The 27,488-nt window shown below is 39.8% G+C and overlaps 11 protein-coding genes across 11 annotated transcripts; 4 read left to right on the top strand and 7 right to left on the bottom strand.

Annotated features, from left to right (window-relative positions):
• Positions 1-5,487: 5,487 nt before the first annotated feature.
• Positions 5,488-6,175, bottom strand: LOC117786670 (cuticle protein 16.5). Its single transcript, XM_034625017.1, has 2 exons — positions 6,106-6,175; positions 5,488-6,043 (listed from the first exon to the last, which is right to left on the bottom strand). The coding sequence occupies exons 1-2, from the start codon at positions 6,115-6,117 to the stop codon at positions 5,579-5,581; spliced, it is 477 nt and encodes a 158-aa protein (XP_034480908.1). The 5' UTR covers positions 6,118-6,175; the 3' UTR covers positions 5,488-5,578.
• A 2,490-nt stretch (positions 6,176-8,665) lies between these two features.
• LOC117786672 (calphotin-like) lies at positions 8,666-9,229 on the top strand. Its single transcript, XM_034625020.1, has 2 exons — positions 8,666-8,714; positions 8,785-9,229. The coding sequence occupies exons 1-2, from the start codon at positions 8,703-8,705 to the stop codon at positions 9,175-9,177; spliced, it is 405 nt and encodes a 134-aa protein (XP_034480911.1). The 5' UTR covers positions 8,666-8,702; the 3' UTR covers positions 9,178-9,229.
• An 835-nt stretch (positions 9,230-10,064) lies between these two features.
• LOC117786675 (cuticle protein 38-like) lies at positions 10,065-10,596 on the bottom strand. Its single transcript, XM_034625023.1, has 2 exons — positions 10,554-10,596; positions 10,065-10,490 (listed from the first exon to the last, which is right to left on the bottom strand). The coding sequence occupies exons 1-2, from the start codon at positions 10,563-10,565 to the stop codon at positions 10,113-10,115; spliced, it is 390 nt and encodes a 129-aa protein (XP_034480914.1). The 5' UTR covers positions 10,566-10,596; the 3' UTR covers positions 10,065-10,112.
• A 314-nt stretch (positions 10,597-10,910) lies between these two features.
• Positions 10,911-11,381, top strand: LOC117786680. Its single transcript, XM_034625027.1, has 2 exons — positions 10,911-10,966; positions 11,026-11,381. The coding sequence occupies exons 1-2, from the start codon at positions 10,937-10,939 to the stop codon at positions 11,314-11,316; spliced, it is 321 nt and encodes a 106-aa protein (XP_034480918.1). The 5' UTR covers positions 10,911-10,936; the 3' UTR covers positions 11,317-11,381.
• A 3,045-nt stretch (positions 11,382-14,426) lies between these two features.
• LOC117786679 (cuticle protein 38-like) lies at positions 14,427-14,909 on the bottom strand. The gene is made up of 2 exons (XM_034625026.1): positions 14,852-14,909; positions 14,427-14,792 (listed from the first exon to the last, which is right to left on the bottom strand). Exons 1-2 carry the CDS (start codon positions 14,861-14,863, stop codon positions 14,469-14,471), a joined length of 336 nt encoding a protein of 111 aa, XP_034480917.1. The 5' UTR covers positions 14,864-14,909; the 3' UTR covers positions 14,427-14,468.
• Positions 14,910-15,192: 283 nt separating this feature from the next.
• LOC117786674 (cuticle protein 16.5-like) lies at positions 15,193-15,723 on the top strand. Its single transcript, XM_034625022.1, has 2 exons — positions 15,193-15,238; positions 15,302-15,723. Exons 1-2 carry the CDS (start codon positions 15,227-15,229, stop codon positions 15,683-15,685), a joined length of 396 nt encoding a protein of 131 aa, XP_034480913.1. The 5' UTR covers positions 15,193-15,226; the 3' UTR covers positions 15,686-15,723.
• Positions 15,724-16,563: 840 nt separating this feature from the next.
• LOC117786677 (cuticle protein 38-like) lies at positions 16,564-17,058 on the bottom strand. The gene is made up of 2 exons (XM_034625025.1): positions 17,015-17,058; positions 16,564-16,951 (listed from the first exon to the last, which is right to left on the bottom strand). Exons 1-2 carry the CDS (start codon positions 17,024-17,026, stop codon positions 16,607-16,609), a joined length of 357 nt encoding a protein of 118 aa, XP_034480916.1. The 5' UTR covers positions 17,027-17,058; the 3' UTR covers positions 16,564-16,606.
• Positions 17,059-17,365: 307 nt separating this feature from the next.
• Positions 17,366-17,884, top strand: LOC117786676 (cuticle protein 38-like). Its single transcript, XM_034625024.1, has 2 exons — positions 17,366-17,427; positions 17,487-17,884. Exons 1-2 carry the CDS (start codon positions 17,416-17,418, stop codon positions 17,841-17,843), a joined length of 369 nt encoding a protein of 122 aa, XP_034480915.1. The 5' UTR covers positions 17,366-17,415; the 3' UTR covers positions 17,844-17,884.
• Positions 17,885-17,955: 71 nt separating this feature from the next.
• LOC117787061 lies at positions 17,956-20,596 on the bottom strand. Its single transcript, XM_034625508.1, has 2 exons — positions 20,541-20,596; positions 17,956-20,228 (listed from the first exon to the last, which is right to left on the bottom strand). Exons 1-2 carry the CDS (start codon positions 20,594-20,596, stop codon positions 18,098-18,100), a joined length of 2,187 nt encoding a protein of 728 aa, XP_034481399.1. The 3' UTR covers positions 17,956-18,097.
• Positions 20,597-22,243: 1,647 nt separating this feature from the next.
• On the bottom strand, positions 22,244-24,535 carry LOC117786652 (polycystin-2-like). Its single transcript, XM_034624999.1, has one exon. The coding sequence runs from the start codon at positions 24,533-24,535 to the stop codon at positions 22,355-22,357; it is 2,181 nt and encodes a 726-aa protein (XP_034480890.1). The 3' UTR covers positions 22,244-22,354.
• A 503-nt stretch (positions 24,536-25,038) lies between these two features.
• On the bottom strand, positions 25,039-27,129 carry LOC117787059 (polycystin-2-like). The gene has a single exon (XM_034625503.1). It carries the CDS (start codon positions 27,127-27,129, stop codon positions 25,039-25,041), a length of 2,091 nt encoding a protein of 696 aa, XP_034481394.1.
• Between the last annotated feature and the right edge of the window lie 359 nt (positions 27,130-27,488).

Here is a 27,488-nt window from a genome sequence, read left to right as displayed (position 1 = left end):
GAGTTCAATAGAAGTTTGTGAGGTGGCTAAAAAGTTGCATCAATAAAGTTGCTTTGAACTGGGCAAATAATGAGATCGTTGATAGTCCTCAACCAAAATCCAGCTATCAGCAGAGACAGCTGCAAGCCACAAACTGACACCTTTAAAAGTTAAAAGCGCTGAAAAATGTAAGGGCTCTGCAAAAAAAAGAAAAGGGAAAATTCAGAAAAAAGAGCAAGCAAATCCATCAAAAAAAATTAGAAGAGACCGACGCCGATGCCTCGGGGAAGACAGAATTCGTCGTGCAAACTAATTTAAGCCACGTCGAGACGTAGACTCAGGATTCGTTGTCAAGTGGTGCGTCCTCGGCCAACGCCAGAGGGCGCCAGTTAGAATGAAAAAAATTGTTGTCTGGATGTTTTTTTCCCCGAATGCTGAAAATTGCTAAGGACTGACAGGCGCAACGGTTAGTGAGTTACAGTTAAAGCTATGCCAACGCCTTTGACACGCATGGTGGCCCGAGTCTTTGATGTTACCCAAAGTTAAGAACAGGGGGGCGGTGGGTAGGCGTCGTCTTGGGTGCCAACAAATATTTGCTAAATGCAAATTACTTTTGACGCTTTGCGGCATGAAAACGTAAGTGAAATGATTGGCTAAGACCAAGTCTATGAGTGGCTTACAATCAAAGGCATTGCACAGGCAAAATAAGCAGCTTGAGAGATCACAAGAGGGCTCTAAATGGTGACAGATTTACCAAGAACATCAACAACCCAACTGACATTTAACTGGTGAAAAAGGGCTTTCGATAGGCTTTTTTTGGTCCTTGGTTTACATGAGGTTGTACATTAAATTCAAAGAAAACAAAAAATAAGAGAAAAAATAATTGAATTTAAATGAGAATACATTCTAAAAATAATTAGAAACTAACGAATAGTTCGTTTAAAATATTTAACTGCCACCTTTTATTGTCTGCATTCCTTATCTGCCAGGTTATATTCTTAATTGTGAAATTCCGACTCCGCCCATGCCAATTGCTGTCCTTAAAGGTGCATAAAAGTACATCCCTTTTCACAGAAGTTTAAGCAGTTGTCATTTGCCCTTTTTATTGGCCTTCCACCTTCATCGAGGATGCAGGAAGCTGGCGCTGCTTCGTTGCATGCATATGTTGCCACTGACATCCAGATGCAACTTCATTGCAATTAAACACTCAATTTGCAGTCCCTCTCTTGGAATGTTTATAAATGAAATTTGGGCAAAGGTAAAGTTTGCGCGCCGTCGGCGACACTCGAAGAGAGGGGACCGAGAGAGGGGGAGAGACTGAAAGATAGAGCTGATAGACTGGAGACAACGTCAACAGAAGTCGCAAAACAAATAGCAAAAGCGAAATGGCGCCCCAGAACTTCGCTTGTTGTGGAGCTAAAGACGCTGACGATGCGCATTTGCTGTAGATTATTACAAAAGTTTAAATACACAGACAGAGCAGGGCGGATTGAAGAAGTTGTGCTTACACAGTGCCCTCAGGTGTTTTGAGTTTTACTTGTCGACGACCAGAGAGACCACAACGAGACACAGACATCCAAACAATCTAAATTCAAGCAGTTGAATTCAGTTCGAGTTCGAGTTCGAGATCTCTAGTTCAAGTTAGTTCCAGATGAGGCTCTTAAATTGCCTTGGCAGTTACAATTGCACGTTGCACACTTTTCAACAAGTTCTTGGCCAACCGTATGTCATCAGTCTGTTAACTGTTTGGTAAGAGGAGTTTACAGCATCCTAAAAACTAGACAACAGGCAGTTCAAGTGGTTGCTGCATTTAAATAAAAATAGTTAATATCGCTTTTGTTAGAACCACACTAATTAATTTGCAGAGATTACTCAGATGCCATTGATATTTAATTGACAGAATAACTCTACAAATTGACAGAAACGAATTAAAATTAATTTCAGTACACGAATCTTAATTTTCAGCATAAAGTTACAAATCGACTACCCACGGATATTATATTATATTAGATTCATAGAGTCATAAGAATAACAGCAAATACTACAATAATGTAATGTAAATATAGCTAATAAAAAAAATAACTATATAAATTGGCTATAATTGGAAAGATACATAATTTATGCACCAATCATATTCATATTAAATATATTAAAGAAGTTGAAGTAAACATTTTTAAGTAATATCTCTCTCGCATAAAAAATAAAGTGTTAATTGCTTCAACAGGAGATAAATTGAAATTCGGGGAGCTTCCTGGTGGGTAATTCTAGTTACAGCAAACTTTCAGCAGCTTACACATGTGTGTGTGTGTGTGTGTGTGTGTGTGTGTGCTTCAGTCCTTTTGTGTATCTTTAAAAGATGCCTGGTTATTTCCGGGCGTCTGTGGCTGGCGTTTACTTTTAGTTTTAATTTGACAGCCCGCATAATTTTGCTATGATTTGCACTTCTTAATTAATTATTTTTCACTTTAGTAACTAAATGGGGATCGGAGCTGTGTCAGCAAATAAGCGACACACAGACGCACACATGTGCCTTTCTACCCTTACAGTTCTCCCCTCGAGAAAGAGAGAGAGAGAGAGAGAGAGAGAGAGAGAGAGAGTCTGGCAAACGCAAGCAAAACAAACTTCAACAAAAAAAAAAACTTTCTATTTTTTGTCGTGTCCTGGAGAAAGTCATGGAACGTCCTGGCCTTAGCTGAGAACGAGAAAATTTCTGCAAAAGATTTGTAAATGCAGTTGAAATTCCTTGGCACCTTTGACACATACGGCGTATGCGTAATATGCTATAGCAATCGCAAAATCAATGCAGTAATCCCCTTCTAACCAATGAAAAGGCTTACCGTGCAAATTCCCAGCTTATGCCAATTGACAGGCAACGATGCAGACATGGCTTTTTGTTTCATTTAAATAAAGCATGTTTTTTTCTCTAATACTTTTATTCAACTCCTGTGCTGATTGTTAAGCTGCCTTGCCTCCCTCTTTCAAACGGAGTCTGTGCCATGTCAATTGCATTTCGCTGGCAATGCAAATTGCCAGAGCGTTTGCCATTTTCCGTTCGACGGGACGGCAACTCATTATTTAGACGCTTAACGCGCGTCGCTTTGCATTAGGTGATTAAGTTTTGCAGCGCCACCTGGCGGTCTGAATTGAAATTACGCTTTGTGCGTTTCCTCTTCTCGCTCTCTATCTCTCTCTCTCTCACTTCGATTGACAATTTGTGGAGCAATGCGGTTTTTGTTTTCACATCCAATTGTTGGCAGCTCCGCCTGCCACGCATTCCATTTCACTTTTTTTATTTTCCAGAATGGCGTCCTTAGCTGCGGGTGCCAAATGTCAAAGTGTGGTACCCAGACCCACACCCACACATACACACACACACACCGGCAGAGACACACCACAGTCAATATCAACGTGAGTGTGACATCGTCGTCACACACATCTCATCCATGCCCGGGCATGTAAATTGCTCCCGCAAACAAATCACGTAGTCGATGTACCAAGCCCAGTGCAATGCTCCATGTCGTCATATCAAAAGCCAGAAGGCTGCCTGAATTTTTGCGGTCTTGTTGCTGAAATGGCTAAAAGCTCCAACCGCCACCCACCCCCATCCAAATAACTGTCCTAAATCGGGTGGGGAAACTGCTAAACAACCGCAACGCAACCAACACCATTCCATTCAACATTCCCACCCGCTTGACAGGCACTTTCGAGGTACGCTGAGTCGGTTTTTCAGTTAGTTTTCTTTATTGGAAATCAAGGTATCTAAAGTGCATAGTAGAAAAATCAAATAAATTGAGGTGTTTACTTTCAGATCAACAAGATTGAAAAAAAAACTCAACCAGCAACAGTTAAGCTTTAAATATTAACCTACTTCAGATATTATCCTATTTAACTTTGCATAGATCATTTTATAATTCGTTATAATAGTATGATAATATCAAATATTAAATTAATTTCTCATACCTATTTTTTTTATTATCTATTAATTTGAAAAGCTCACAGGGATTAGAATTAAATATCTTACGCATATCTTAAGATTTCAATAAAGTGAGATAAATATTTAATTCGTTAACGTTGCCACGTTGCCTGTTAAAATTCGATCCCTTTCAAAGTCTTCCAATTACAAGTTAATGTGCATTAAAACTTAGCAGAAGAACTTGATGTGAAATCAATTACCAAAAGGAAAAACTCGACAACGCAATGATGCAACAAATTAAAACGCATGTGAGGAAAGCTAATGAAATGTTCTAAGGCAAAACTGGGACGAATACTGAGAATTGCGAGTGGAGGTCTGGGTTGGGCAGGTGGAGAAGAGTTGTCAGAGTGAAAAGAGTGAAAAGGGGGGTGGCAAAGGAAGCTCATAGATTTTTTGTGTCAGTATTTTCCAAGGGCGGAAATTGCCAAAAATGTGCCGAGTGGAATAAAAACAACAATAAACTTGGAGAGAAAATTAAGGCAAGTGGAGTTAAAAGTTAAGCAAACAAATGAAGATGAGGCTGGGAATTGGATACAGACATACATACATACATATGTGGGCGTGACGTATGGCCTATCGCACACACACACATACACACCCACACACATACACATACTCGCAAATTGAGAAACTGAACTCTGGCGCAATTTTACGCAACAACAAAAAGTTTAATTGAGGATAAACTTTGCTGCGTTTGCGCTGCTGTTGAAAATCAACCAACGTCGACATGGAAAATTTCTCAACAGTGCCTTGAAGGGGGTTAAGAAGTTAGGGGTACGGGAAGAGAGGTTAAGGCAAATGTATGCCGCTTATCTTAGCTGTTTAAGTTTTCGCTGCCTACTTTACATCGCTGTTTGTTTCAGTTTGTCGTAAGTTTCCCAGGTCCAAACCGGAAAATGTAAGAATAAATTTTCAAGCACAGATACGAGATTAAAAGAAAAATAAAAATTATATGGACATTTATTAGTTGTTGGCTGCGCTATTCTTTGCTTTGTTTGCCAAAGCCAAATGAAGGGCAAATATGGATGAAAAGCGCATGAGAAACGATTTGAACCTGAAGCCCGAGGTTGCAGTTCAATCGAGTCCTTTGCACAACCCAAGCACACACACACACACACACACACACACACATATATATGTACTCGTATTGACCATAGCTCGCTTTGGGTGTATGTAAGTAAAAGGCGAAGGACAATGAAACACAAATGACCTGAATATAATCGATGCGCCGCAAACGATTGACTCTCCTGCCAACTTCTTTCCTTATGTCGGTGCTTTAAACATGGTCCGAAATGATGGAAACTTAAAACGGAAGAAGAAGTGGAAATACCCTTTTGCAATTTCTCGGTAAACAGTAAATGGAACCAAATGAAAACGACAGATTGCCATACATATATAGTAAGAAATCATTGAAATTTAACTATCTTATGCTTGAATTAAATAAATTGGGACACAAGCTTGAAGAGATGAGCATCTTACCCACAGAAAGATCATCAATAGATCAATGCTGCGGTCTAGACAAACAATGAAAGCTATTTTTACTTTTTGTACCAAGTTGAACGAGTTTTATTAAAGGCTATCAGTCATTGAACATACACGCTGTTAATCCTTGCCGGACTTTGGCTCTTACCACAAAGCGGGTGCTGCGGCATAGCTCAATGGAGCAGGTCCGTATGCCAATGGGGCGGTGTATTTGGCGAAGACAGGTGCCGCATAGGGATGTGCAAATGGAGCCGTAAGTGGAGCAGCGAAAGGAGTCGCAACTGGTGCTACGGTTTTAATGATAGGTGCAGCAAATGGAGTTGCCACTGGGGCGGCGAATGGAGTGGCCAATGGGGCTGCAACTGGTGCCACATGCCTGAAAACGGGAGCCGCCAAAGGAGCTGGCACAGCTCTGATCACTGGAGCAGCAACTGGAGCAATCACAGGCGCAGCAGCAATGCCATTGAAGGTTCTGGCCACGACCTGGCTACTGGCAGCGGTAACCACTGGAGCAGGTGCAGCAATGACGGCAGCAGGCGCAGCGAGAGGAGTGTGCAGAAATCCTGGCTTTGCGGCAACGCAGGCAATCAGAGCGCAGATAACAACGGCCTAAAAAAGTGTAAGGTAAGTATTAATCGGTTAACCTCAGAGAAGAGTCAATCAATACTTACGTATTTGAACATGTTGAATTGATTTGATTTGTCGGTTGACTTGTTGACTTGTTGGTTGTAGCTCTTTGAAAGCGAATTGTTAACTGATGACAAGCTAAGGCCATGCCACGCATATTTATACCTAAGAAGCCACCTCATGGATGTAGCTACTTAATATGCGCCCTGCGTGGGACACGTTGCCCATTATAAGTGTCGGCATTATAATTGGTAGTTCGCTTTGCGATATCTGCACTTAAGTTCCAGTAATGTCTTTGAGGGTCTCATTGCAACCAACAAAACCCGAAGGGCAGCCAATTTCAATCGACATGGCTAATTATACAAAATTTGTATGAAAATCGAAATGCATAAAACGGAATCAAAAGTATTTCCAATGTTAAGAAATGCACTTAATAAATAAATACCTTTAAATGTCAAATCTGGCCTTACTGTCAGCCATAACTCAAAGCTATATAAGTGTCCTCGACCCAGTTTGCGAAATTATTTTTCGAATGATAATAGAAAATTATACTTTGTACAAATGGAAATGGATAAAGAACTACCAACCATTTGTTAAGTTCACAGTTCCCTCTTTATTTCATTTATGGATACACAAAATTCGAAAGAGCAAATTCTTATTGCGTTGAAGTGCATAAATATAGGGTATATTCATATGAATCAATATATACATATACATTCATTGTCATTCAAATTTAAATTAACCTAAATACATTTATATTGTAATATCCTAATTGGTCTTACCCACTTAATTTGAGTCTCATAGTGAACCAAAAACATGTAAAGAAGAAGCCAATGAGTGTCATATCTAAAGTATATATGAATGTACATAATAGACATATAAAATATATTCGTAAACTTATCTGTTCTTCAGTTTTTTGTTACTTCATTGCATTTTCAATTGTGTGACACAAACAAACACACACACACAAACACACACTCACACACTGACAGTGACCTGACCTGGCAAAGGTTCCTCTCGGTTCAGTTGAGGGAACCCGACCAATTAAACATTTTGAGCACGTACGAACGGCCAAAGCAAATTTAAAATTATTGCTCACACCAGACGACTGTTCGGGTCAGCAAATAAGTCAGACACACACACACATACACACGCACAAACACGAGCTACCGAACATTGATATAAAACTTTTCTTTCTTTTGTTTTTGAATATCACTTTTTTAGGTCAAGGCTGTTGCAATCTGTTTTTTACTTCAGGTATTTTAAGGTTGACTGACACTTGACACATCTATTGGATATTTTAGTACACACAGTCAATTTCAAACAACAACAAAATGTGTTAAGTGTTTTCTCCAAAATAAGTGTATTGTATAGTTATTGTTTTTATTCTTAGCTTTTTTTCTCATTCATGTTGTTTTCACAACTAAAAGATTGACGTCTATGAAATATGCAAAAAGTTGATCTTTGAAATGATTGAATGAGCAAGTTCCTTTAATTTCTCTCATTTTGAGCAATTAAAATATTCACGTTTGTTGTTTAATTTTACACTGTTATTCAGACGGAAGTTTTTGGTTTAAAGGCATATTCTTATATTCGCCAATAGCAAAAAATATCTCGAGTTTTTCATAAGAATCTTCAAAAAAAAAAACACTTTACGAGGTTTAAGTCTAGTGACGAAAGTCATTGCATGCCCCAACATTTCTGATGTACAATTTTGTGACGAGCAATATTGAATTTAATATAAAAATTGAAAACAATAATAAATAAATTAACAACAAAAAAATTACATTCTGCACCATGCGCAAAAAGGTTGAGCGTACATAAAAAATTACATAAAAATTAGTTTTTACGCCGTGCCGAAAGTTTAAAAAACCCATTTCTCCTGTAAAATGTTACCTGAGTACTTAAAAAAATATATAGGTCATATCTGCAGCTTCTATGGCTTGGAAACTGTTGGGGTTTGAATTTTACCGGGACCTTGCGTTTTCCCGCTAAGCCAGCGGTTTTTTTTCAAAAAGTCGTAGAACAAACATATCTAGATTTTCAAAAGGGAATACATCCCCATCAATTATTCTAAGCTTTCTTAGCGCTTTGATACAAACAAATAAACAGATAAAAAGACAAAGAAACCGACTTTTCATTTCATTTGGAGAAGTCCACTAAAAATTTCAAATTTAATTATCTTTTCAACTAGTTGTCGGATTTCTTTGATCAAGGTATCAATCGACGCGTATTTTTGAAAAGAATTTTAAAAAAAATTGTACCAAAAGGCGCCTTTCGCACTCTTCGTGCTGCTTTCCGTCCGTAGTGATACTAAGATAGGCAATCGTGACTATAATCACGCTGAGCTAAAGGTGGAAGCTTCGTGTCACGAGCAATAAATCAACGTGCTTATTACAGTTACAGTTAGACCTCCGGAGTCCGGTTTGTTTTTGTTTGCTTTGGTTTATTTTGTCTGTGCGCTTTGCATGCTAATTTCTATTTCAGTTACGATGCTGTTTTTCGTTTTCATTTTCTATTGCGGGTCCGTCACGTTCGTTTTGATTTGCTATAAAAATAAATCGAAATCGAAGACATGCTATCAAACACAGTTTCGCTCTTAAAGTGTCAACTCCGAAGAAGCAATCACAAATCCTTCAACATGTTCAAATTCGTAAGTAGTCTACACTCTCAATGTCCACAGCTCCTTGAAGCACTCTCACCTGTTTCTCTGTCCGCTCCAGACCGCTGTCCTCTGCGCTCTGATTGCCTGCGTGTCCGCCAAGCCAGGATTGCTGCACGCACCTTTGGTTGGCCCTGCTGCCGTCGTTGCTGCACCTGCTCCCGTGGTGACTGCTACCAGCAGTCAAGTGGTGGCCAGAAACTACAATGGCATTGCGGCTGCTCCCATAATTGCAGCAGCTCCAGTTCCAGTCGCTCCTGTTGCACCAGTTGCTGCTCCTCTGGCGGCCACAACTTTTGCTCATCCTCTGGCTGCGCCTGTCTTAGCCAGGTATGCTGCTGCTCCTCTGGCTTCCCCGGTGTTCGCCAAGTATGCCGCTGCTCCCTTGGCTGCTCCTTTTGCCTACAACGCACCTCTCAGCTACGCTGCGGCACCAGCACCACTTTTCATTTAATAACTTATACTGTGATCCTATGTAAATAATAAATATCAAATACAAATTCCAATCGACTTGATTATTTTGGTTTTCCGTTAATCTTGGAGCTGATATCGATATCCACGAGACATTATCTATCATAACAAAATACATTTTGCTTGTTATTAACATATTTTTCAGAGATAAATTTTTTTGTTCATGATCATAAATCAATTGCATGTCGTAGATTGATGCTGGTTAAAGATATGACAGTTGAACTTATAAATACAGAATATGTTAACAGTAAATAATTTCTTATTATTTTATTTTATTATTTTAACACACATTATCATAATTTTCAATAATCTTTTAAATTCTAATAATTTTATTCTATCGACTGGTTTTAGTCAACATTAAGCAAATCAACATTAAAAATGTTAGTCTTCTTATTTCTTTTACCTTTTTTTTGATAAGACGTAATAGTGAGTTGCGTTTGATTCTAAAGAATTTAAAAAAAAACAGAATACACATGACGGGGAATCCAACCCAGTAATTTTTTTAACAAGATGCATACTAGTATGTGACAGGTCAGCGACTCTAATTTAATTGTTATAAATTAAGATTATAATTATAAATTTTTGACACTCTTGACACTGCGCATGTCCCCATGACCTTGACATAATTACAAGCTTTGTCCAAAAGCAAATTCAATGCAAACATTTTGGTCACTTAAATGTCACGCGTCATTCAACTGACGATGATGGAAACAACTGCTGCCGGTGTTGACAATAATTTTAACGCGTCCTACGTGACTTGCACTTTAATGGCCATTGTTGTCTCATTCTCGCAGACGAACGAGCCTTTGTTTATGTGCGAGCAGTTAATCCAATTAGAAGACCCCAATTGCACCCGGAGATAAGTTAAGCTTTTAAGTTGAAAATGTTGATTTTTATTTTCAGTTTCATCACAAGTTCTTAAAACAGAACTGGAGCGGCCACTGGGTGGGCAGCATAGGGCAAGGCAGCAGCCAGGGGTGAGGTGTAAGCCAAAGGAGTGTTGTAAGCCAGAGGAGAGCTGTAAGCCAGAGGAGCGGCCAAAGGAGCAGCAGCATACTTGGCGACGACTGGAGCAGCAACTGGAGCAGCAACTGGAGCGATCACTGGAGCAGTGGCAATTCCATTGTAGTTGCGGGCAATCACTTGGCTACTTGTCGCAGTCACATATGGAGCAGGAGCAGCCACAACTGCAGCTGGAGCAGCAGCTACAACTGGAGCGGAATATGCCAATGGTTGGCCAAGAAGGAGTCCAGGCTTGGCAGCAGCACAGGCGATGATGGCGAAGATGAAAACGGTCTGTAATCAGAGACATTTGTATTAGAGTATCTGCCGAACAGGAAATCTTCTTCGGTGTCTTACGTATTTGAACATGTTGAGGATTGATTGATTGTGTTGCTTGTAGGGTAAGCTGCAAACTGTTTGATGTCCAACTACAGTCAACGACGAGTATTTATACCCCAAAATAGTCTTCATCCAATTGTGAGTCATGTGGTTCATTGAAATGCGTTTGTAGTCCCGTTAATGGTCGAGTTTGCATTTTGTAGCCGTTATCACTTTGCTCTTCAAGTTATTTCCAACTATTTAATGTATATCACGTCGTGTCACCCACAAATTAAATATTAAGACTTAAGGTCAACACTAGTTGCTTCTCCAGTTTCAAGTATAAAAAGAGCAGCTAAAACTGGTAAATGGCATCAAACAAGTTCAAGTTTTCGAACTGTAAGCACAACAGATCCTCAATAATGAAAAACTCAATCAATATGTTCAAATTCGTAAGTTGTTAAATTCCTGAGATTCCTTTCAGCCTCATCTAAATGACTTCTCATCACAGGCAGCTGTTATTTTTGCCATCATCGCCTGTGTTGCTGCCAAGCCTGGACTCCTCCTTGGCCAAACATTGGCATATTCCGCTCCAGTTGTGGCTGCTCCAGCTGCAGTTGTGGCTGCTCCTGCTCCATATGTGACTGCAACGAGTAGCCAAGTGATTGCCCGCAACTACAATGGTATTGCCAGTGCTCCTGTGATCGCTCCAGTTGCTGCTCCCGTGATCGCAAAGTATGCTGCTGCTCCTTTGGCCGCTCCTCTGGCGTATCACGCGTACTCCTCCCAGTTCATACTGTAAGATGGTTTCAAAGCCGGCAAGACTGATATCAAGTTGAATAAAAAGCTCTATGACTTATCCACTAAGCTGGCGGAATGCTTTTCAATCGTGTGGGCTACACAAACACTTACACACACACACGCACACAGCTACATATTGGGAGCAGGAGTCTTATCCTTTTGACTGGTTTTTGCTCATGGTTATTTGCTAGTTTTGTGTATTTATCTGAATCGTTTTCATAGCGCATTTCATGCATTGATGCACAATTTAAAAAGCCATTTTTGCACTCTCGCATGCTGATAGACGATAAAATCCTTTGGCCCGGCACACACACGCTCCGTGAAAGTCGAAAAATCCTTGACATATGTTATCGCCCATGCCCCGAGCTTCTGATGTGTGGCAGGATTTGTGCTTGGGCGCCGCCTAAGATTAGGTTTTTCCTGTATGAGTTGGCTGCTGTGCTGTTTGCTAGGCGCCAGTAATTTGATTAGTTGCAACTTGTAAAGTTGTTTGTAATTACAAAAACCCAACAAAACAGAACCAGCGTAATTGAATTTACCTTTTAGAGGCACCGGTCGTGCCCCAAACCAAATCCGAAACCAAAACTGCAACCGGAATTGTGTTTGAAAAACTGTGCGACTTTCGCGTCCTCGTCTAAATAATTAAAAGTTTGCCCTTGCCCAGCGACACGCTTTCCATTTCCCATCTCTGCGTTTTTGTTTGCCATTTGTAATTGCTGTTAATGGCAAAAACAAGCAACAGTACACGGACAATGCTAACCAGGAAAACAGCTACGAGTACAAGAGAATTCCTCTGCTCACTACGCGACACGGATTTTGCATTAAAAAATCTCGCACCCAACTGCATTTGCCTACAAACATCGGAACCAGGACCAGCAGTAGGATCTGAACCAGAAGTGGGATGAGGGCTAGTCGAAAAGAACAAGTATGACTACAAGTATGTAAGCATATTAGTTGTAAATGTGTTTGATGTTCACTCGTTTACAGACCAACGAAAATTGTTAAATAATGACGGTGACATTTGTTTTAATTTTAACTTTTTACCGGAGAAGGAAGAACGTGTAAGGGAAATTTTGTAAGCTGAAATAATGAGAATACACAGAAAAATCTAAAAAGTACATAGAGAAAAGACAATGACCCAATGAATAATATAATAAAAAATATATATTTAAAGAAAATGAAAAATTCTAATTTCTTTTAAATCTTAAATGATTTAATTCGCACAATTGATTTCTTTGATTAGACTCAAGAGTTGTATTGCTATTTATATATTTAATTTTTAACAATATTTAATACAAATTTATATATTAAATATTTGTTGCTCCCTGACCCTTTTTAAATGACTAAGTCAAGCTGCGTGTGCGTCGACTTGGGACCCGGCTTATCCTTGTCCTTGTGTCGTCTGTCTGTCCGTCTGTCCGTCTGTCGCTAATTAGGCTAAACAAATTATGGAATATGATTAATAGAGAGCACGGGAAAGCAATTAACTTTTTGCGATAAACAGCTAAGAGAGAGAGAGAAAGAGAGAAATTAATGTGCTCTTGATTTGCCGTCAGATTTATTAGTACCCACTGGCCGGGGGCTATTCGTATACTAGGGAGTGGTTCGTATTTTGGTATTTTCTTATTTTACAATTCACGTAGTGACATTTGCATTTTTGATTACTTCAATATTTGCTGCATTTGTTTATTGCTAGGTGTTGAGTATCTCTTTTTGGCTTTATTTTAGATGAGGATTTTTGAAACGTGTCGTGCAAATCAAAAAGTATGGCTCAGGGGCAGGGCTAAGAGAGCACGCGTCTATTTAAATTGGCTGACAAGAGGTCAGTTGACTTTAAAAATTTTCCCAGTCACTTTTTTGGGTTATTTCTTTATGCAAATCATGTGGGCGGCTTTACAGTTGCGTGGGGCGTGACAAGGTCTGATTATGTTGCTGTTGTTGTTGTTGGTCAGATTTGGGCAAGTTTGGGTTGGAATTTTGAGTTCGTTGTCGTTCGCGGTGTCATTTGCTTAATTTGTTTGTCGCCCTTACAGCTAAAAAAAAGTAAATATTCAATCAAACCGTTTTTAGTCTGAAGACAATAAAGAAAAAGCAAAGTTCGTGGCAGCCCAGACAAAGAGCCATGTATTATATTTCCAGGCAATTGTTTATGCGCACCAAAAGTTCCTTAAGAAAAAAGTCGCAGCCGTTTAATTGATGAGGGTTGAGGATGCTCTGCAAGTCACAGGGTTGTGCTTTTGGGGGATGCGGTTTCATTGTGGCAGATGCCTTAAAAATCGTGCTCAAGCAGCAAAACCTTAAAAAGAAATATGGTAAAAATGGCATCCACTCTCGAAGCAAAACTCCCACATGCTTTAGATGAGTGAGTGGGCGGCAGGATTCAGGACTTGCCGCTGACGTGTTTGCCGCTTCTGCCACTGCTGCAGCAGCCAAAGAGCCACTCTTAACCTTGGCTGTATACGGCCGAGGACACGCCACTTAACTTATGAATTAAATTCCTGCGCTCGGCAAATTCTGATGCCAGAGTACGGTTTATTTTATGGCCAGCACTTAGAACTTTAACCCAAAAAGCTCTATTTGCTACCTGCCATCTGCCAGAGTCAGACTCTTTCTCTCTCATTTGAGCGAACGAGTGAAGAGCTTTTCGTTTGACTTTCCATTCAGCACTCTCTCTGCAGTTAAAGCTTTTGATTGTTTGACTCTTTGATGCTTTGATGTGATACTAAAGAGAACCTGGATTCTCTCAGACAGGTTTATTGGGTAGCTTTCTGATGGGAATACTGACCGAGCGGTACAACTTAAAATATTGTCAAAGGTCCAATTACACTAAGTAGCAAAATTTACATTTATTTATATGACAATTACCGAATAAAAATTTCTGATATATATGTACTTCCTGATGATGCAGTAAAAACTTATATTTCTTTGACTCTAATATAAATAGTGTACAATATATGAATATGAAACTTTTACACAATATTGAACAAATCGTAAAAATAAAAATTTTAACATATGCAGATCAAGCCTATTTCAAATATTGGATAGTCAACTGTAGCATAATTAATTGTTTCTGCAGCCCAAAAAGTAATTCTAATGAAGGAACTAAAAAAGTACCCAGCTCATCAGTTTTATTATCAATCACAGTTTATTAAATTAGAACAAAAGTGGTGCTGGCGCCGCATAAGTCAGTGGAGCACTGTAAGCCAGAGGTGAGCTGTAAGCCAGAGGAGCGGCCAATGGAGCAGCAGCATACTTGGCGATCACGGGAGCAGCAACTGGAGCGATCACAGGAGCAGTGGCAATGCCATTGTAGTTGCGGGCAATCACTTGGCTACTCGTCGCAGTCACATATGGAGCAGGAGCAGCCACAACTGCAGCTGGAGCAGCCACAACTGGAGCGGAATATGCCAATGGTTGGCCAAGAAGGACTCCAGGCTTGGCAGCAACACAGGCGATGATGGCAAAAATAACAGCTGCCTGTGATGAGAAGTCATTTAGATGAGGCTGAAAGGAATCTCAGTAATTTAACAACTTACGAATTTGAACATATTGATTGAGTTTTTGATTGTTGAGGATCTGTTGTGCTTACAGCTCGAAAACTTGAACTTGTTTGATGCCATTTACCAGTTTTAGCTGCTCTTTTTATACTTGAAACTGGAGAAGCAACTGTGTTGACCTTAAGTCTTTATATTTAATTTGTGGGTGACAAGACGTGATATACATTAAACAGTGGGAAATAACTTGAAGAGCAAAGTGACCATTAACTGGACTACAAACGCATTTCAATGAACCACATGACTCACAATTGGATGAAGACTGTTTTGGGGTATAAATACTCGTAGCTGACTGTAGTTGGACATCAAATAGTTTGCAGCTTACCCTACAAGCAACACAATCAATCAATCCTCAACATGTTCAAATATGTAAGACACCGAAGAAGATTTCTTGTTGAGCAGATACTCTAATACAAATGTCTCTGATTACAGACCGTTGTCATCTTCGCCATCATCGCCTGTGCTGCTGCCAAGCCTGGACTCCTCCTTGGCCAACAGGTGGCATATTCCGCTCCAGTTGTAGCTGCTGCTCCAGCTGCAGTTGTGGCTGCTCCTGCTCCATATGTGACTGCGACATCCAGCCAAGTGATTGCCCGCAACTACAATGGTGTTGCCACTGCTCCAGTGATTGCTCCAGTTGCTGCTCCAGTCGTCGCCAAGTATGCTGCTGCTCCATTGGCCGCTCCTCTGGCTTACAGCTCACCTCTGACTTACAACGCTCCTCTGGCTTACAACACTCCTCTGGCTTACAACACTCCTTTGGCTTACAGCTCGCCATTGGCCTACTCCGCTGCTGCTGCTCCTGTTCTTCTCTAAAAAGCAATTTGAATTAAAATAAACAACTATTTACACAATTTTAAATTCTTTGATGAAAAGTCGGATCTGTTGGGTGCCAAAATGGAATTCGGGTCCGCATAACACAAGCGTTCATTCGACATTAGCCAATTAAGATGCAACTCACGAAGGCAGCACAAAAATGATTGTTGACAGCGGTTATTGGCCACATTCACATTCAACAATGGATAAATGGTTTGTTTTGAAGTTGCTGTTGGTCAAAATTTGTAATTATGTATATGTGTCAAGGTCGCAAGGTGTGTCCCAGCAAGGTTTACATAGTTCAATGAACTTCCACCGCAGTGTTGTCTAACATGTGAAGAAATAAGTTGCGGATTACAGAAGCTTATATTTTTACTATCTGAAGAGGCAAGATATATTGTTCATAAATACAAATTCTTGATAACCATTAATAGCCGAGTCGATATATGCAATTTAAACAATTATTTTGAAAGAAAACCCATTAATTTAAAAAAATAATATTTATTTGTTTAATATAGTGATGTTATTTATAACTGTGAAAATCAAGAGTTATAGATCAATCGGAAATAATACATCGAGTTACAAATATCGAGTTCTTCCAAAATTTTTTTTAAAAAAGTGTCAAGTTAAAAAAAAAGAAACATAGACAGTGATAAAATAAAGTGAACTTTTCAATTCTGACTCAGAATCAAACTAGAGGCCAAATAATGATAAAATTGACATTCCGCAAGGAAATTCGTTAAGTGTTTAACGAACACGTCACTCTTAGCAACTATAAGAGCTAGAGACACCAAATTTTGAATGTAGGCTCCTCTATAAAGACTTTGTAAATCTTTTCCAATGCTTAATATTTATATTCCAATGAAAGAATTAAAAAATTAGTTAGCTCATCAGTTTAATTATCAATCACAGTTTATTAAATTAGAACAAAAGTGGTGCTGGCGCCGCATAAGTCAGTGGAGCACTGTAAGTCAGTGGAGCACTGTAAGCCAGAGGTGAGCTGTAAGCCAGAGGAGCGGCCAATGGAGCAGCAGCATACTTGGCGACGACTGGAGCAGCAACTGGAGCAATCACAGGAGCAGTGGCAATACCATTGTAGTTGCGGGCAATCACTTGGCTACTTGTCGCAGTCACATATGGAGCAGGAGCAGCCACAACTGCAGCTGGAGCAGCAGCTACAACTGGAGCGGAATATGCCACCTGTTGGCCAAGAAGGAGTCCAGGCTTGGCAGAAACACAGGCGATGATGGCGAAGATGACAACGGTCTGTAATCAGAGACATTTGTATTAGAGTATCTGCTGAACAGGAAATCTTCTTCGGTGTCTTACGTATTTGAACATATTGAGGATTGATTGATTGTGTTGCTTGTAGGGTAAGCTGCAAACTGTTTGATGTCCAACTACAGTCAACGACGAGTATTTATACCCCAAAATAGTCTTCATCCAATTGGGAGTCATGCGGTTCATTGAAATGCGTTTGCAGTCCAGTTAATGGTCGAGTTTGCATTTTGTAGCCGTTATCACTTTGCTCTTCAAGTTATTTCCAACTATTTAATGTATATCACGTCGTGTCACCCACAAATTAAATATTAAGACTTAAGGTCAACACTAGTTGCTTCTCCAGTTTCAAGTATAAAAAGAGCAGCTAAAACTGGTAAATGGCATCAAACAAGTTCAAGTTTTCGAACTGTAAGCACAACAGATCCTCAACAATCAAAAACTCAATCAATATGTTCAAATTCGTAAGTTGTTAAATTACTGAGATTCCTTTCAGCCTCATCTAAATGAATTCTAATCACAGGCAGCTGTTATTTTTGCCATCATCGCCTGTGTTGCTGCCAAGCCTGGACTCCTCCTTGGCCAACCATTGGCATATTCCGCTCCAGTTGTGGCTGCTGCTCCAGCTGCAGTTGTGGCTGCTCCTGCTCCATATGTGACTGCGACAAGTAGCCAAGTGATTGCCCGCAACTACAATGGTATTGCCACTGCTCCTGTGATTGCTCCAGTTGCTGCTCCAGTTGCTGCTCCAGTCGTCGCCAAGTATGCTGCTGCTCCATTGGCCGCTTCTCTGGCTTACAGCTCACCTCTGGCTTACAGTGCTCCACTGACTTACAGTGCTCCACTGACTTATGCGGCGCCAGCACCACTCTTGTTCTAATTTAATAAACTGTGATCGTTAATAAAACTGATGAGCAATAAGTAATTTTTATATCTATCATTTTATTTTGTATGTACGGTAAATATAAGTACATATATTTTTTGATGTTTATTAGAAGCTGGCTTTAATTGGAGCCAAGTCGCACAATATATTCAAATTTATTTAGTATTATTTGTTATATTGTTGTGTATTTTCATTGTTTCATTTTACTGTCGAATTCTTGAGCACAGTATTCTCAAAAAGTGAAATGCCAGTTAAATGGAATTTGTCTCTGATGGAGGTTGAAGTGTTGTAATGTTGGACTTGCGATGTTTTGACGTGAGTAGATACAGATTCTCCAGCATCTGATCTGTTCCAGCTGGGGTCATCGAAAGCACATGGACCATGCCAGTCTCAAAAACCTTGGCTGCAACACCGGGAATACTTTTATTCACATAGTATATAAATTTACAGCTGCCAGTAAATAATTCGGCTCTCAGAGCGTTGATCTCACAGAACTTTTCGATGCAAATTTGCCAGGGGAATTGGGCAAGACTAATCATGTGTGATTGCAATCTATTATGCTTACTGGAGCTTGGAGTTCCGGTCACTTCCAGAATTTTGGCCATCAGATTCTCTTCCGTCTCGGTGAGTATGGTTTTGCTGCTGGCATTGCTGATCAGTATGCTACCATTATCCCAGATCCAAGCGACTTGGTCTTTCTCGTAGATCTTCTTCAGCACTTGGGCGATGCTGTTGTACTCCACATAACCCAGCTTCAATGCCAGCTGGCTGAGATTCAGATTGTGATTAGTCTTCATTGTACTGTACGTTCTGACCATAGCTACATCGATTTGCAGTGATTCCCGCTCGACTTTTCGCTTGTTTGAGCGTAGAATGCCTATTTTTCGCAGTCCCTGCTCCACTGGAGATAGCAACTCGGGCATCAGTAGTATTCGCTTTAAATGCTCAACATTTGTGATGCCAGATTCGTGAATTCTTTTGGAGCGCAGACGCTTTCCTTGCGGATCACTAAACTCGGTCATGTTCTGATCAATGATATTCTCGAAGCCTTTCCATCGCTGCCTAAAGCTGCCCTCCCATTTATTTATGTCCTGTGGCAGTCTCCTGTTTGATTGTGATATTTGTGATATCGTATTTAAACCTGCAATTTTGTCAGCACTTAGATGTTGGGTTTGCTTGGGTCCAGTAATCTTTGGCAGTGATTGCTTAGCTCGGCTAATTTCCGTTTCGAAATCGATCGGTTTAATAGTCGAGGTATTAATAATATTTTGAGGCTGTTCCTGTGCAGTAGCTGGCAATGATTTTGCTTTGGCAAATGAAGGTCGGGGAGGAAATACCTGTACATTTAAAATAAAAGGTTGATCCTTCTTCTTATCAAGTGGCTGCTGCTCGATCTTCTCAAGCTGCAGTTTCTTTGGCAGCTCTGTGATTGAAGTAATGTCGCGCTCTTTATTTTTTACGACAATTGGTGACAGATCTGGAACCTTTTCAGCTTTAGAAATCGATTCCTTGGTGGATTGGCTGATAGCGGTTGTTTCTTTTACCGTGTCCTGTTTCTTTGGCAACGTAGACTGAACACTTTCTTTGACTAACGACGATTTGGGTACACACTTGCACTTCTTTTTAGCCTCGAACTGCTCAATAAACTTGGATTTGACCATTTCATGAAGTGCCCTTCGACTTTCCTCACTTCTAGCCATGCTCAGGAGCAAATCGTATTCCTTAATGTCACTCTGAGGCGTATGTAATCCCTTCGACTTTAGACTGTCCCACATGTCACGTTCCTCGTCCAAGCCAAGTTCCAAGCCATCCATTTCCAAGAAGGACATGCTATCGAACGGCATTTCTTGTTCTGACTTCTTCGAACACTGTGATTCATTTAGAGAGTTGGTAAGCCAACTAACTGCCTGCTGCAATTGTTCTTCATCGCTTATCTCAATACTTCTGGGTGTCACTGTTTTCGGCGGTTGATCAATTTGCTCCTGGTTAACAATGTGCTCTTGGCAGCAAATAGGCCAGTCGGCTTCACCGCATGCTTTCCATTTCTCGTAACTCTGCCATATCTCCTCTGACGTTGGTATTCCCTCCAGGTCAGTACTTCTTTTAGCATTTAATATGGGCTTTAAACTGCATTCGGGCAACTTCTCCGACTGTTCCACCTTCTGTGTCTGAACCTCTTTAAAGGACTCTTGACATTTCGGCTTTTTAATAAGCCGCTTTCGCCTTGACCTCAATTTTGGTATAACCAAAGGGCTAATCAAATATGACGGTTGTTTTATGTGGCGAATCGGGGCATCAGAATCGAGATTGAAATTAAGCTCTGCACTGCATATGCCATAGCAAGAGGTAAGCGATTTCTTCCAGTTCTGCTCTATGAAATCTCTATCAAATCAAATATTGTTATAATCCTAAACGGTTCTGGTTTCAACTTGTTACTTACTTTCTTATGGACTCCTTTAGTGTCACTTCGGTAGCCTTTTCCATTGGCTTTTTGAATGTCTCAAGGATTGAAGATTGTGGTTCTGGGTCATTCACAATTTTTATTACGTGCTTAGGTTTTCCTGTTTTCTCTTTTTCTTTTTTTTGTTTCTTGGAATGTTTTTTGTGATGCTTTTTGTGCTTCTTGATATATTTCCTACTAAAAAAAAGTACTCGTAATTATGGAAAAACCTATTCATTTTATTTAAAACGCACTTGACCATAGGCTCCTCCTGCTCTTCTATGTCCTCCTTGTAGTCCTCTGTATTCATTGCGCTGCTTTTGCAAAAACTAATAAAATATCTCCGACTGACAATTAGACACAAAAAACTTATTATTACTGACTTTGCTTTAATCAGTGTTGAAAAGTGCTATTGAATTAAATGATGTCGAACCGTTCAGAGCTAACGAGCGACTGAGCTATTTATCAGACTGAACAAACTAGTTCTCATTTCACACAGAGCAAGATGTATTTAATAAGGTGACTTGTCAAAGTACAACTTCTGAAAACCAATCAAAGTCAAAAATGTCATTTGAAATAATTTTACTCTTATTGGATGGAAGAAAATTTAGCACCTTTTGATTCAAACGGCATAAAGAAGTCCAAAACGAAACTCGCAAAATTTTGTTACAATTTTCTTACACACAAAACATATTTATGTTGATTGCAAATAAAGAAATAACAATTGGGTGACCAAACATATCTAATCAGACCTGTGTTCACTTTATTTTATTTCTATTCACAAGATTAATTACTGAACTTAAATTGTGAACTTAAAAATAGCTTTGCAAACAATTAAATTTAAAATAAATAAACCACAAAGAATTAATTTTTAAAATCTTTCAATGTGCATTAACTGTTGTCATTCGAGTGCTTGTACAAAGTTTTTGATAAAAAGCAGCTTAACTCAAAAATTAGAAACTTTTTGATTCACCGTATACCATTCCGCCCGTAACACATTTAAAACTTCACATGGCTTTTGATTGGGACACTATTTCTTAGACGCTGGCTTGTCTCCGCTTTCCGTTCCCTGGTCATGCATAGGTACAGACATAGTCAGGTAGTTAAAACTTTTAAATTGAGCCTGGGTGGTCGGGAATCATTTGTGATTTTTTGTTTGGGTTCTGGAGAGGATATGTCTGGGTAAAAGTTGCAGTTACGGCAAAAGTGCTCTGTCACTGCTCATTTGTTGCTAATAATTATAAAAGTTTATACAGTTCCCCAAGTCACATATGTGTTTGTACGCGTATGTATGTATACAGACCAAATGCTGTATAGTGTTCACCAAAAAAGTTGCAGACAGTTTGTCTATCTGCAGAGGCGTTGGAATTGTTGGGAAGGACTGGGAATTAGGGGAGCTGGATAAAAGTTTAGCGCCGTTTGCAATTGTTTAGTTTAGCTACATTTGCTGTTGATCAAAATGTTTGTAAAGTTTCTAGTGTGGGTCTAACAATAACTGCTGCCTCCGATTACATAGAACGGAGAGCTGGAAAATGGGAAATAGTAAATAGGAAATGGGAGCTGGGAACTGGGAACTGGGCAACTCAAATAGTTTTCAACAGCAGCCTAAAAGCATGGGAGATATTAAATTTTTATTTGCTTACTCATAACAATTGTGAATGAGCAGAACAGTGCTCTTCTTCTTCTTCTTCTTCTTCATTTGAGTATGCCCCGATTACTTTGTTACCCATAAGTCATTTCGCTTTGGCCCACAGCCAGGCTCAGGTTCCGCAAGTTTTTGCAAACAAGTCCAACAATGCCAGCGCCAAATTGCCCTAAAAGCCTTTTCAAGTCAAAGTTTTGCTTGTTTGCGTATAATTATTTAGTTGTGACATCGCAAGCAAACAAATAAACAAACATCAAATGAAAAACTATCGAAAATATGGCCAGCAATTATAAAATGATTTTAACAGCATAATTCTTTCGAAAAGCTTTTATTATATTACACTAAGTGGCAAAGAGATTGCTTTAAGATTATGCGATTTAGACTACTTCCGATGTCTTAATGTTTTTTGATCGCATTTCTAATTCATACCTCATTCTCATCTTTCTTAGTATTGTCCTTTTGTTCGGTTGTCTGATCATCAGATTCCTCATCCTCATCCATGTTCAGATCGTCATCGAGATACGGGTTGTCATCGTCATTTTTAGATGATTTTTGTTTCTTCATTGATTTATTGGAAAAGAGTAGATGCTTAAGTATTTCTATTTGAGTCTTCATGATGGAGGAAATGGCCAGTATATGCTCGATACGTTCTCTGTACTCTGCCTGCAGAGTTTCCTCATCCTTCGGAGGAGGAGGCTTCTGTGTGCTGGCGGATAATATTGACCTTTTCTTGCGTAGCTCGGCCTTCCTTTCAATATCCTGTGCTATCCTATGTTCTACTATGCGCTCGATATTCTCAGCGACAGTTCGATTATTTCGTTTGTAACCCTTTCTGAAACAGGATAGTTTCAGAAAGAAACTAATGAAATCGTTATACTCCACGCGAAGGAACTCGAAAAAACTAATTCGCCTTTTGGTTTTGGCATCGCGTTCAGCTCGTGCGGTGCTGAAAAACTCGCTGATTGTTATTATAAAAAAATTGATCAACAAAACAGAGACGACGAAACCCAAAGACGCATACATGAACATGCCGAAAAACTCGCCTCCGTGGAATACCTCCTGAGGTTTGATCTCCGAGCTAAATCCAAATGAGAAGCACAAGGCTGTGATGATACTTGTGAGTAATCGAATAAAATGGGCACTATTATTGCCATTAATGGTAGCAAATGCAATCCCAAAAGCCATTAGAATAATTAGGATCATTATCATGGTGATAGCCAAAGCCTTCCAGGCGAGTGCAAATGTTTGGGTGAAGAGCTGAAAAACTTTGGAGAACTGCAAAATCTTCCACACTCGTAGCGTCATTAAACAGATAAGGAATCCGATTAGTATGGTGGTTAGGCTATGCAATCGAGATGGAGCTCGAAAGTTCAGGTATTCCAGTTTGTTGGCACCCTCTAATCTCTTGAGCATCCCTTGTACTAGGGTTGCACGCACTGCGATTAGGATCATCACAAGAATGTTAAGCACAATTATAATCAAATCCATCTTGTACCATATGCTTTTCATCTTCGATGGCTCATACCATACAGTACAGATGAAGGACTGTGTAAATTGCAGTACCACTACAATATATATAATCAATACAATGATATCCATATAGGGTAGTTGTTCCAGTTCCTCAATGAGCTTAACACTATCGCAATCAATATCGGGTATTGCGCTACCAAACGGAGTTTGTTCCACACGTAGGGTGCACACACTGAATATATTTGCATCGACATTGTAAAGCGTAAAGTCTAGGAATACCGCTGATGTATTAAATGTTAGCCAATGGTATTCTGAGAGGAAGTCTAGAATCTTCATGGAATTCTGCTTGCTCCGTGCAAGCATGGTGACATAACCTTTCAGTTCTGGATAGTTTTGGAATTGGCCGACATGCTCAAAGTTCATTAGGATGGCATCTGTGAAGTCGAAGCTATCAGAGATGGGCAACCAGGGATCATAGATTCGCCAATACTTATCCGTGTAGTGCAGACGTCGATAGGGTAATTCCCAATCGGGCATATACTTGACATTTGAGAACTCGGGCTTACCCCAGCCAAATTTCTCATTGATCAAACGCAATTGACGCAGCCGAACCACGCCCAGCATTTTAGTTCCCTCGCTGTGTATCCAATAGTTAGCTCCTCCCTCGTCAGAACCAAAATCAAATGCACTGACCAGTGACGACTCGACAAAGTCTAACAGTTGATTGAGATGCACAATTGTACCTAATCCAATGTAGTCTGTATGATTCTCCATAAAAAGAATTTGCAAAGCTTCCGTATTGTGATAGAGTAGCTCGTCCCGAGTAACGAGCACCAAACATGAGAGAACTATCAAACATCTCCCATAGACAAATAGATCTTGTGTAATGCTCTTGTACTTCTCGTTCAGGGTGACGTCACGGTAGCGCTCTGTGATTAGCATCTGAACTCTCAAGCTCTTTAGTCGCTGCTTGAGGAAATCTAAACGATTATAGTTCTCATCATCGTCCGGCTTACATGGCTTAAAATTGGGCATTTTTCCTGGCCAACACGCATAATCAATTGAGATCAAAACGAATTTAATCGGTTCAGCGATCACAATTTGGAAAAATAGCACTATCACTATTGTAATCATTATATTTTTTACATGTGCTGTTTCGTGTTTAGTACCCGCAAAATATATCGTACCGGCAGTGCAACTTAGGATAATCGTTGCCGTCAACGCAAAAAATAGACTACGAACTGTTTTCTTCTTCATGTTAAATATTATATTACTTCTGCCACTCGACGCTATTTCTAAAGTTTTTTCTCCGACTTTATTTTATATACACAATGCTGTTAGTGGAGAAAATATTGTGAAAGAAATTCAAAGGCTTTCTGAAACCGGAAGTTTAATAAACAAATCTACGTTATATTTCTCCCTATATCTCATAATAGTGGGATACAAAATTTAATATAAAAGTAACGTTAAGCACACAATGAGCGAGATCAGCTTTAGTGTCAATTTGGCGCTTTAGAATTCTCAACTGGTTCTAACGATAAGTCATTTATGTCAATAGTATGTACTGATATTCGTATCTTTTAATTGCAAACAAATTTATTTACACAAATATAATATACTCGTACTAAAAATAACAATTAAGCAATGTATTCATCGCCCGGTTCTTCGTCTTCATCAGAATCTGAAGTGGCTGCAAGGCGTTCTTCAACCGTGGTAAGCCACAGATGTTCAAGGATTTCCATCTGGGTCTGCATAATAGATGCTATGGTAAACAGACGTCCAATGCGACGCTTATATTCCGCTTGCTTTTTAACTTCATCAGTGATGTCCCCAGTCTTCTGACGGGATGTGGCGAATGCATGATGTCGGTTCTTTGTACCAGACCTTTGCTGTTGATCCAAAATGATTTTAATATTCTCAGCAACTGTGCGATTGTTTCGATGGTAGGATCTATAGAAAAATGGCTTCCCGGTTAAATGATTTAAGATATGGGCGTATTCGACTCGTAGAAACTGTAGGAAGTTAATGCGACGCACATATCGGGCGTCCCTAAAAGACTTGGCATACTGAAAATATCCGTTGATGGTCGAAACGAAGACGTTTATCAGCAGTTGAGCCAGCACAAAGGCCAGTAAGAAATAAAGTATAAGGCCTATGATTTCACCGCCATAGAAAAGGTCCTGGGGAGTAACATGCGAGCTAAAGCCAAAGGAGAAGCACAAGGAGGTAATGATACTTCTATATATATGGATAAAGTTCCCCGTATTATTGCCGTTGATAATGGCAACCGCAAAGCCGAAAGCCATCAAAAATATGACAATTATCAAGGCCGTACTCGCAAGTGCTTGCCAGGCTGAATAAAGGGCGGCCGAGAATAGTTGGAAAACGTTGGCGAACTGCAACACCTTCCATAATCGCAATGTGGTCAGGCAAACGAGAAATCCAATCATTATACTGGACAGGGTATGCAGACGTGCAGGTCGTCGAAAGTCAAGGAATTCCAATTTGCTAGCTCCTTCGACTTTCGCCAGCAGATGAGACACTATTATTTCCTGTGTGATTATTAAGGCTGCTACCAACACATTGAGTAGCAGAATAACCAAGTCCATTTTATTCCACATGTTGTGTAGCTTGGCTGGCTCATACCAGATTGTTACTACCAATGTTTTCGCGAACCGAATGAGAATAAAAGCATAAAGGCCCGCTATGGTGAACCCAAGTGTCCCTAACTGATCCAGGATTTGCATTTTAACACTGAGCACATGCGCGTCGGTATTGACGGTGCCAAAGGGCGTCTGTTCCAAAAGGAAAGTGCATATGGAAAATATATTTGCATCGGCATTGTAGAGTGTAAAGTCCAAAAATAGCACAATTGTCTCCTTAGTGAGCCAATTGTTCGCCTGGAGATAATTTAAGACCTTCATGCTGTTGTTTCTAGTGCGAGCCAGCATTGTAATGTAGCCTGCGAACTCTGGGTAATCCGAGAAATAACCCTCGTGATCGAAGTTCATAAACTTTTTCTCAAATGTAGTATAGGTGACAGATGAGGGCAGCCATGGCTCATAGATATGCCAATACTTGTCTGTGTAGGCCATCCGTTTATAAGGTAGCTCCCATTTCGGCATATAGGCGAGACTCGTGTATCTAATGCCGTTCCAGCCGAGGTGGTAATTTTCCTTCCTGCGTATTTGGCGCAATCGGACAACTCCTAGCTTTGAATTATGATCCCCATATATCCATCCATGTGTCCCTGTTTCTGTGGCATTCGGATTAAAGGAGTTGATAAGTGCAGACTCAATAAATTGGTACGTTTGATATAAACTTTGTACATAATTCAGTCCCAATGAATAAGTTTGATTCTTCGAGAACAGTTTAGTCATCATATTGGTATTGTAATACAGCAATTTATCCTGGGAAACCAGCACCAAGCACATCAGCAGCAAGAAGTAGGTGCCATAAAGCCACAGATCAACCGCAATCAATTGATACCTCAGATTGAGATGCTCATGCAGGTGATCCTCCGTGACCAGCAGGTTGGACTTCAGGGTACGCAGACGCAATTTCAAATAATCCGTGTGAGTGTGCGTTTTTGGATTATTATCAACTTGATATGTGCCCTCTTGTTTCGGCCATGCGGACGCGTCGGCTGATACCAACAGATATTTGATTGCATCACCAACTAGAAACAGACCTGTAGTCACTACAAACATATGCACCACAATAGTCATTATTTTCATTGATTCATGACTGCAGCCTGAGTAGTTTGCTATTAGTACTATACAAGTTAACAAAATCACTATGGTAAATACGAAAAATGTGTACTTATGTTTAAGGAATTTCATTTCTAACTATTCGTCTTGTTTGCTGTAAGGTAAGTGTATTATTGACTAATTTCGACAAATTATCAGAGCTCGCAATTAACAGTCAATACAAAATTTCAAAGCTCACTTTAAACATAGAAAAAAAAAATTGTAATCGACTCAGTTTATACTCCACTGAGCACTTGTGTTATATGTGTTATGAATTGAGTAGTATTAATAATAGTAATAATACAATTAAAAGTGATTTCATGCTCCATATCTATTAT

Source organism: Drosophila innubila (genome assembly GCF_004354385.1).
Source record: "Drosophila innubila isolate TH190305 chromosome 3L unlocalized genomic scaffold, UK_Dinn_1.0 0_D_3L, whole genome shotgun sequence".
NCBI classification, from domain to species: Eukaryota; Metazoa; Arthropoda; class Insecta; order Diptera; family Drosophilidae; genus Drosophila; species Drosophila innubila.
The sequence above is the reverse complement of the archived record's forward strand: the minus strand, read 5'-3'. Positions and strand labels throughout refer to the sequence as shown.

Bases quoted from the DNA above. Each gene is read 5' to 3' on its own strand.
- LOC117786652 (XM_034624999.1), bottom strand. From the start codon at position 24,535: ATGATTACAATAGTGATAGTGCTATTTTTCCAAATTGTGATCGCTGAA.
- LOC117787059 (XM_034625503.1), bottom strand. From the start codon at position 27,129: ATGACTATTGTGGTGCATATGTTTGTAGTGACTACAGGTCTGTTTCTA.
- LOC117786680 (XM_034625027.1), top strand. From the start codon at position 10,937: ATGAAAAACTCAATCAATATGTTCAAATTC. The intron at 10,967-11,025 runs GTAAGTTGTTAA...TTCTCATCACAG, and splicing joins CAATCAATATGTTCAAATTC to GCAGCTGTTATTTTTGCCAT.
- LOC117787061 (XM_034625508.1), bottom strand. From the start codon at position 20,596: ATGAATACAGAGGACTACAAGGAGGACATAGAAGAGCAGGAGGAGCCT. The intron at 20,229-20,540 runs GTGCGTTTTAAA...TTGATTTGATAG, and splicing joins CAGGAGGAGCCTATGGTCAA to AGATTTCATAGAGCAGAACT.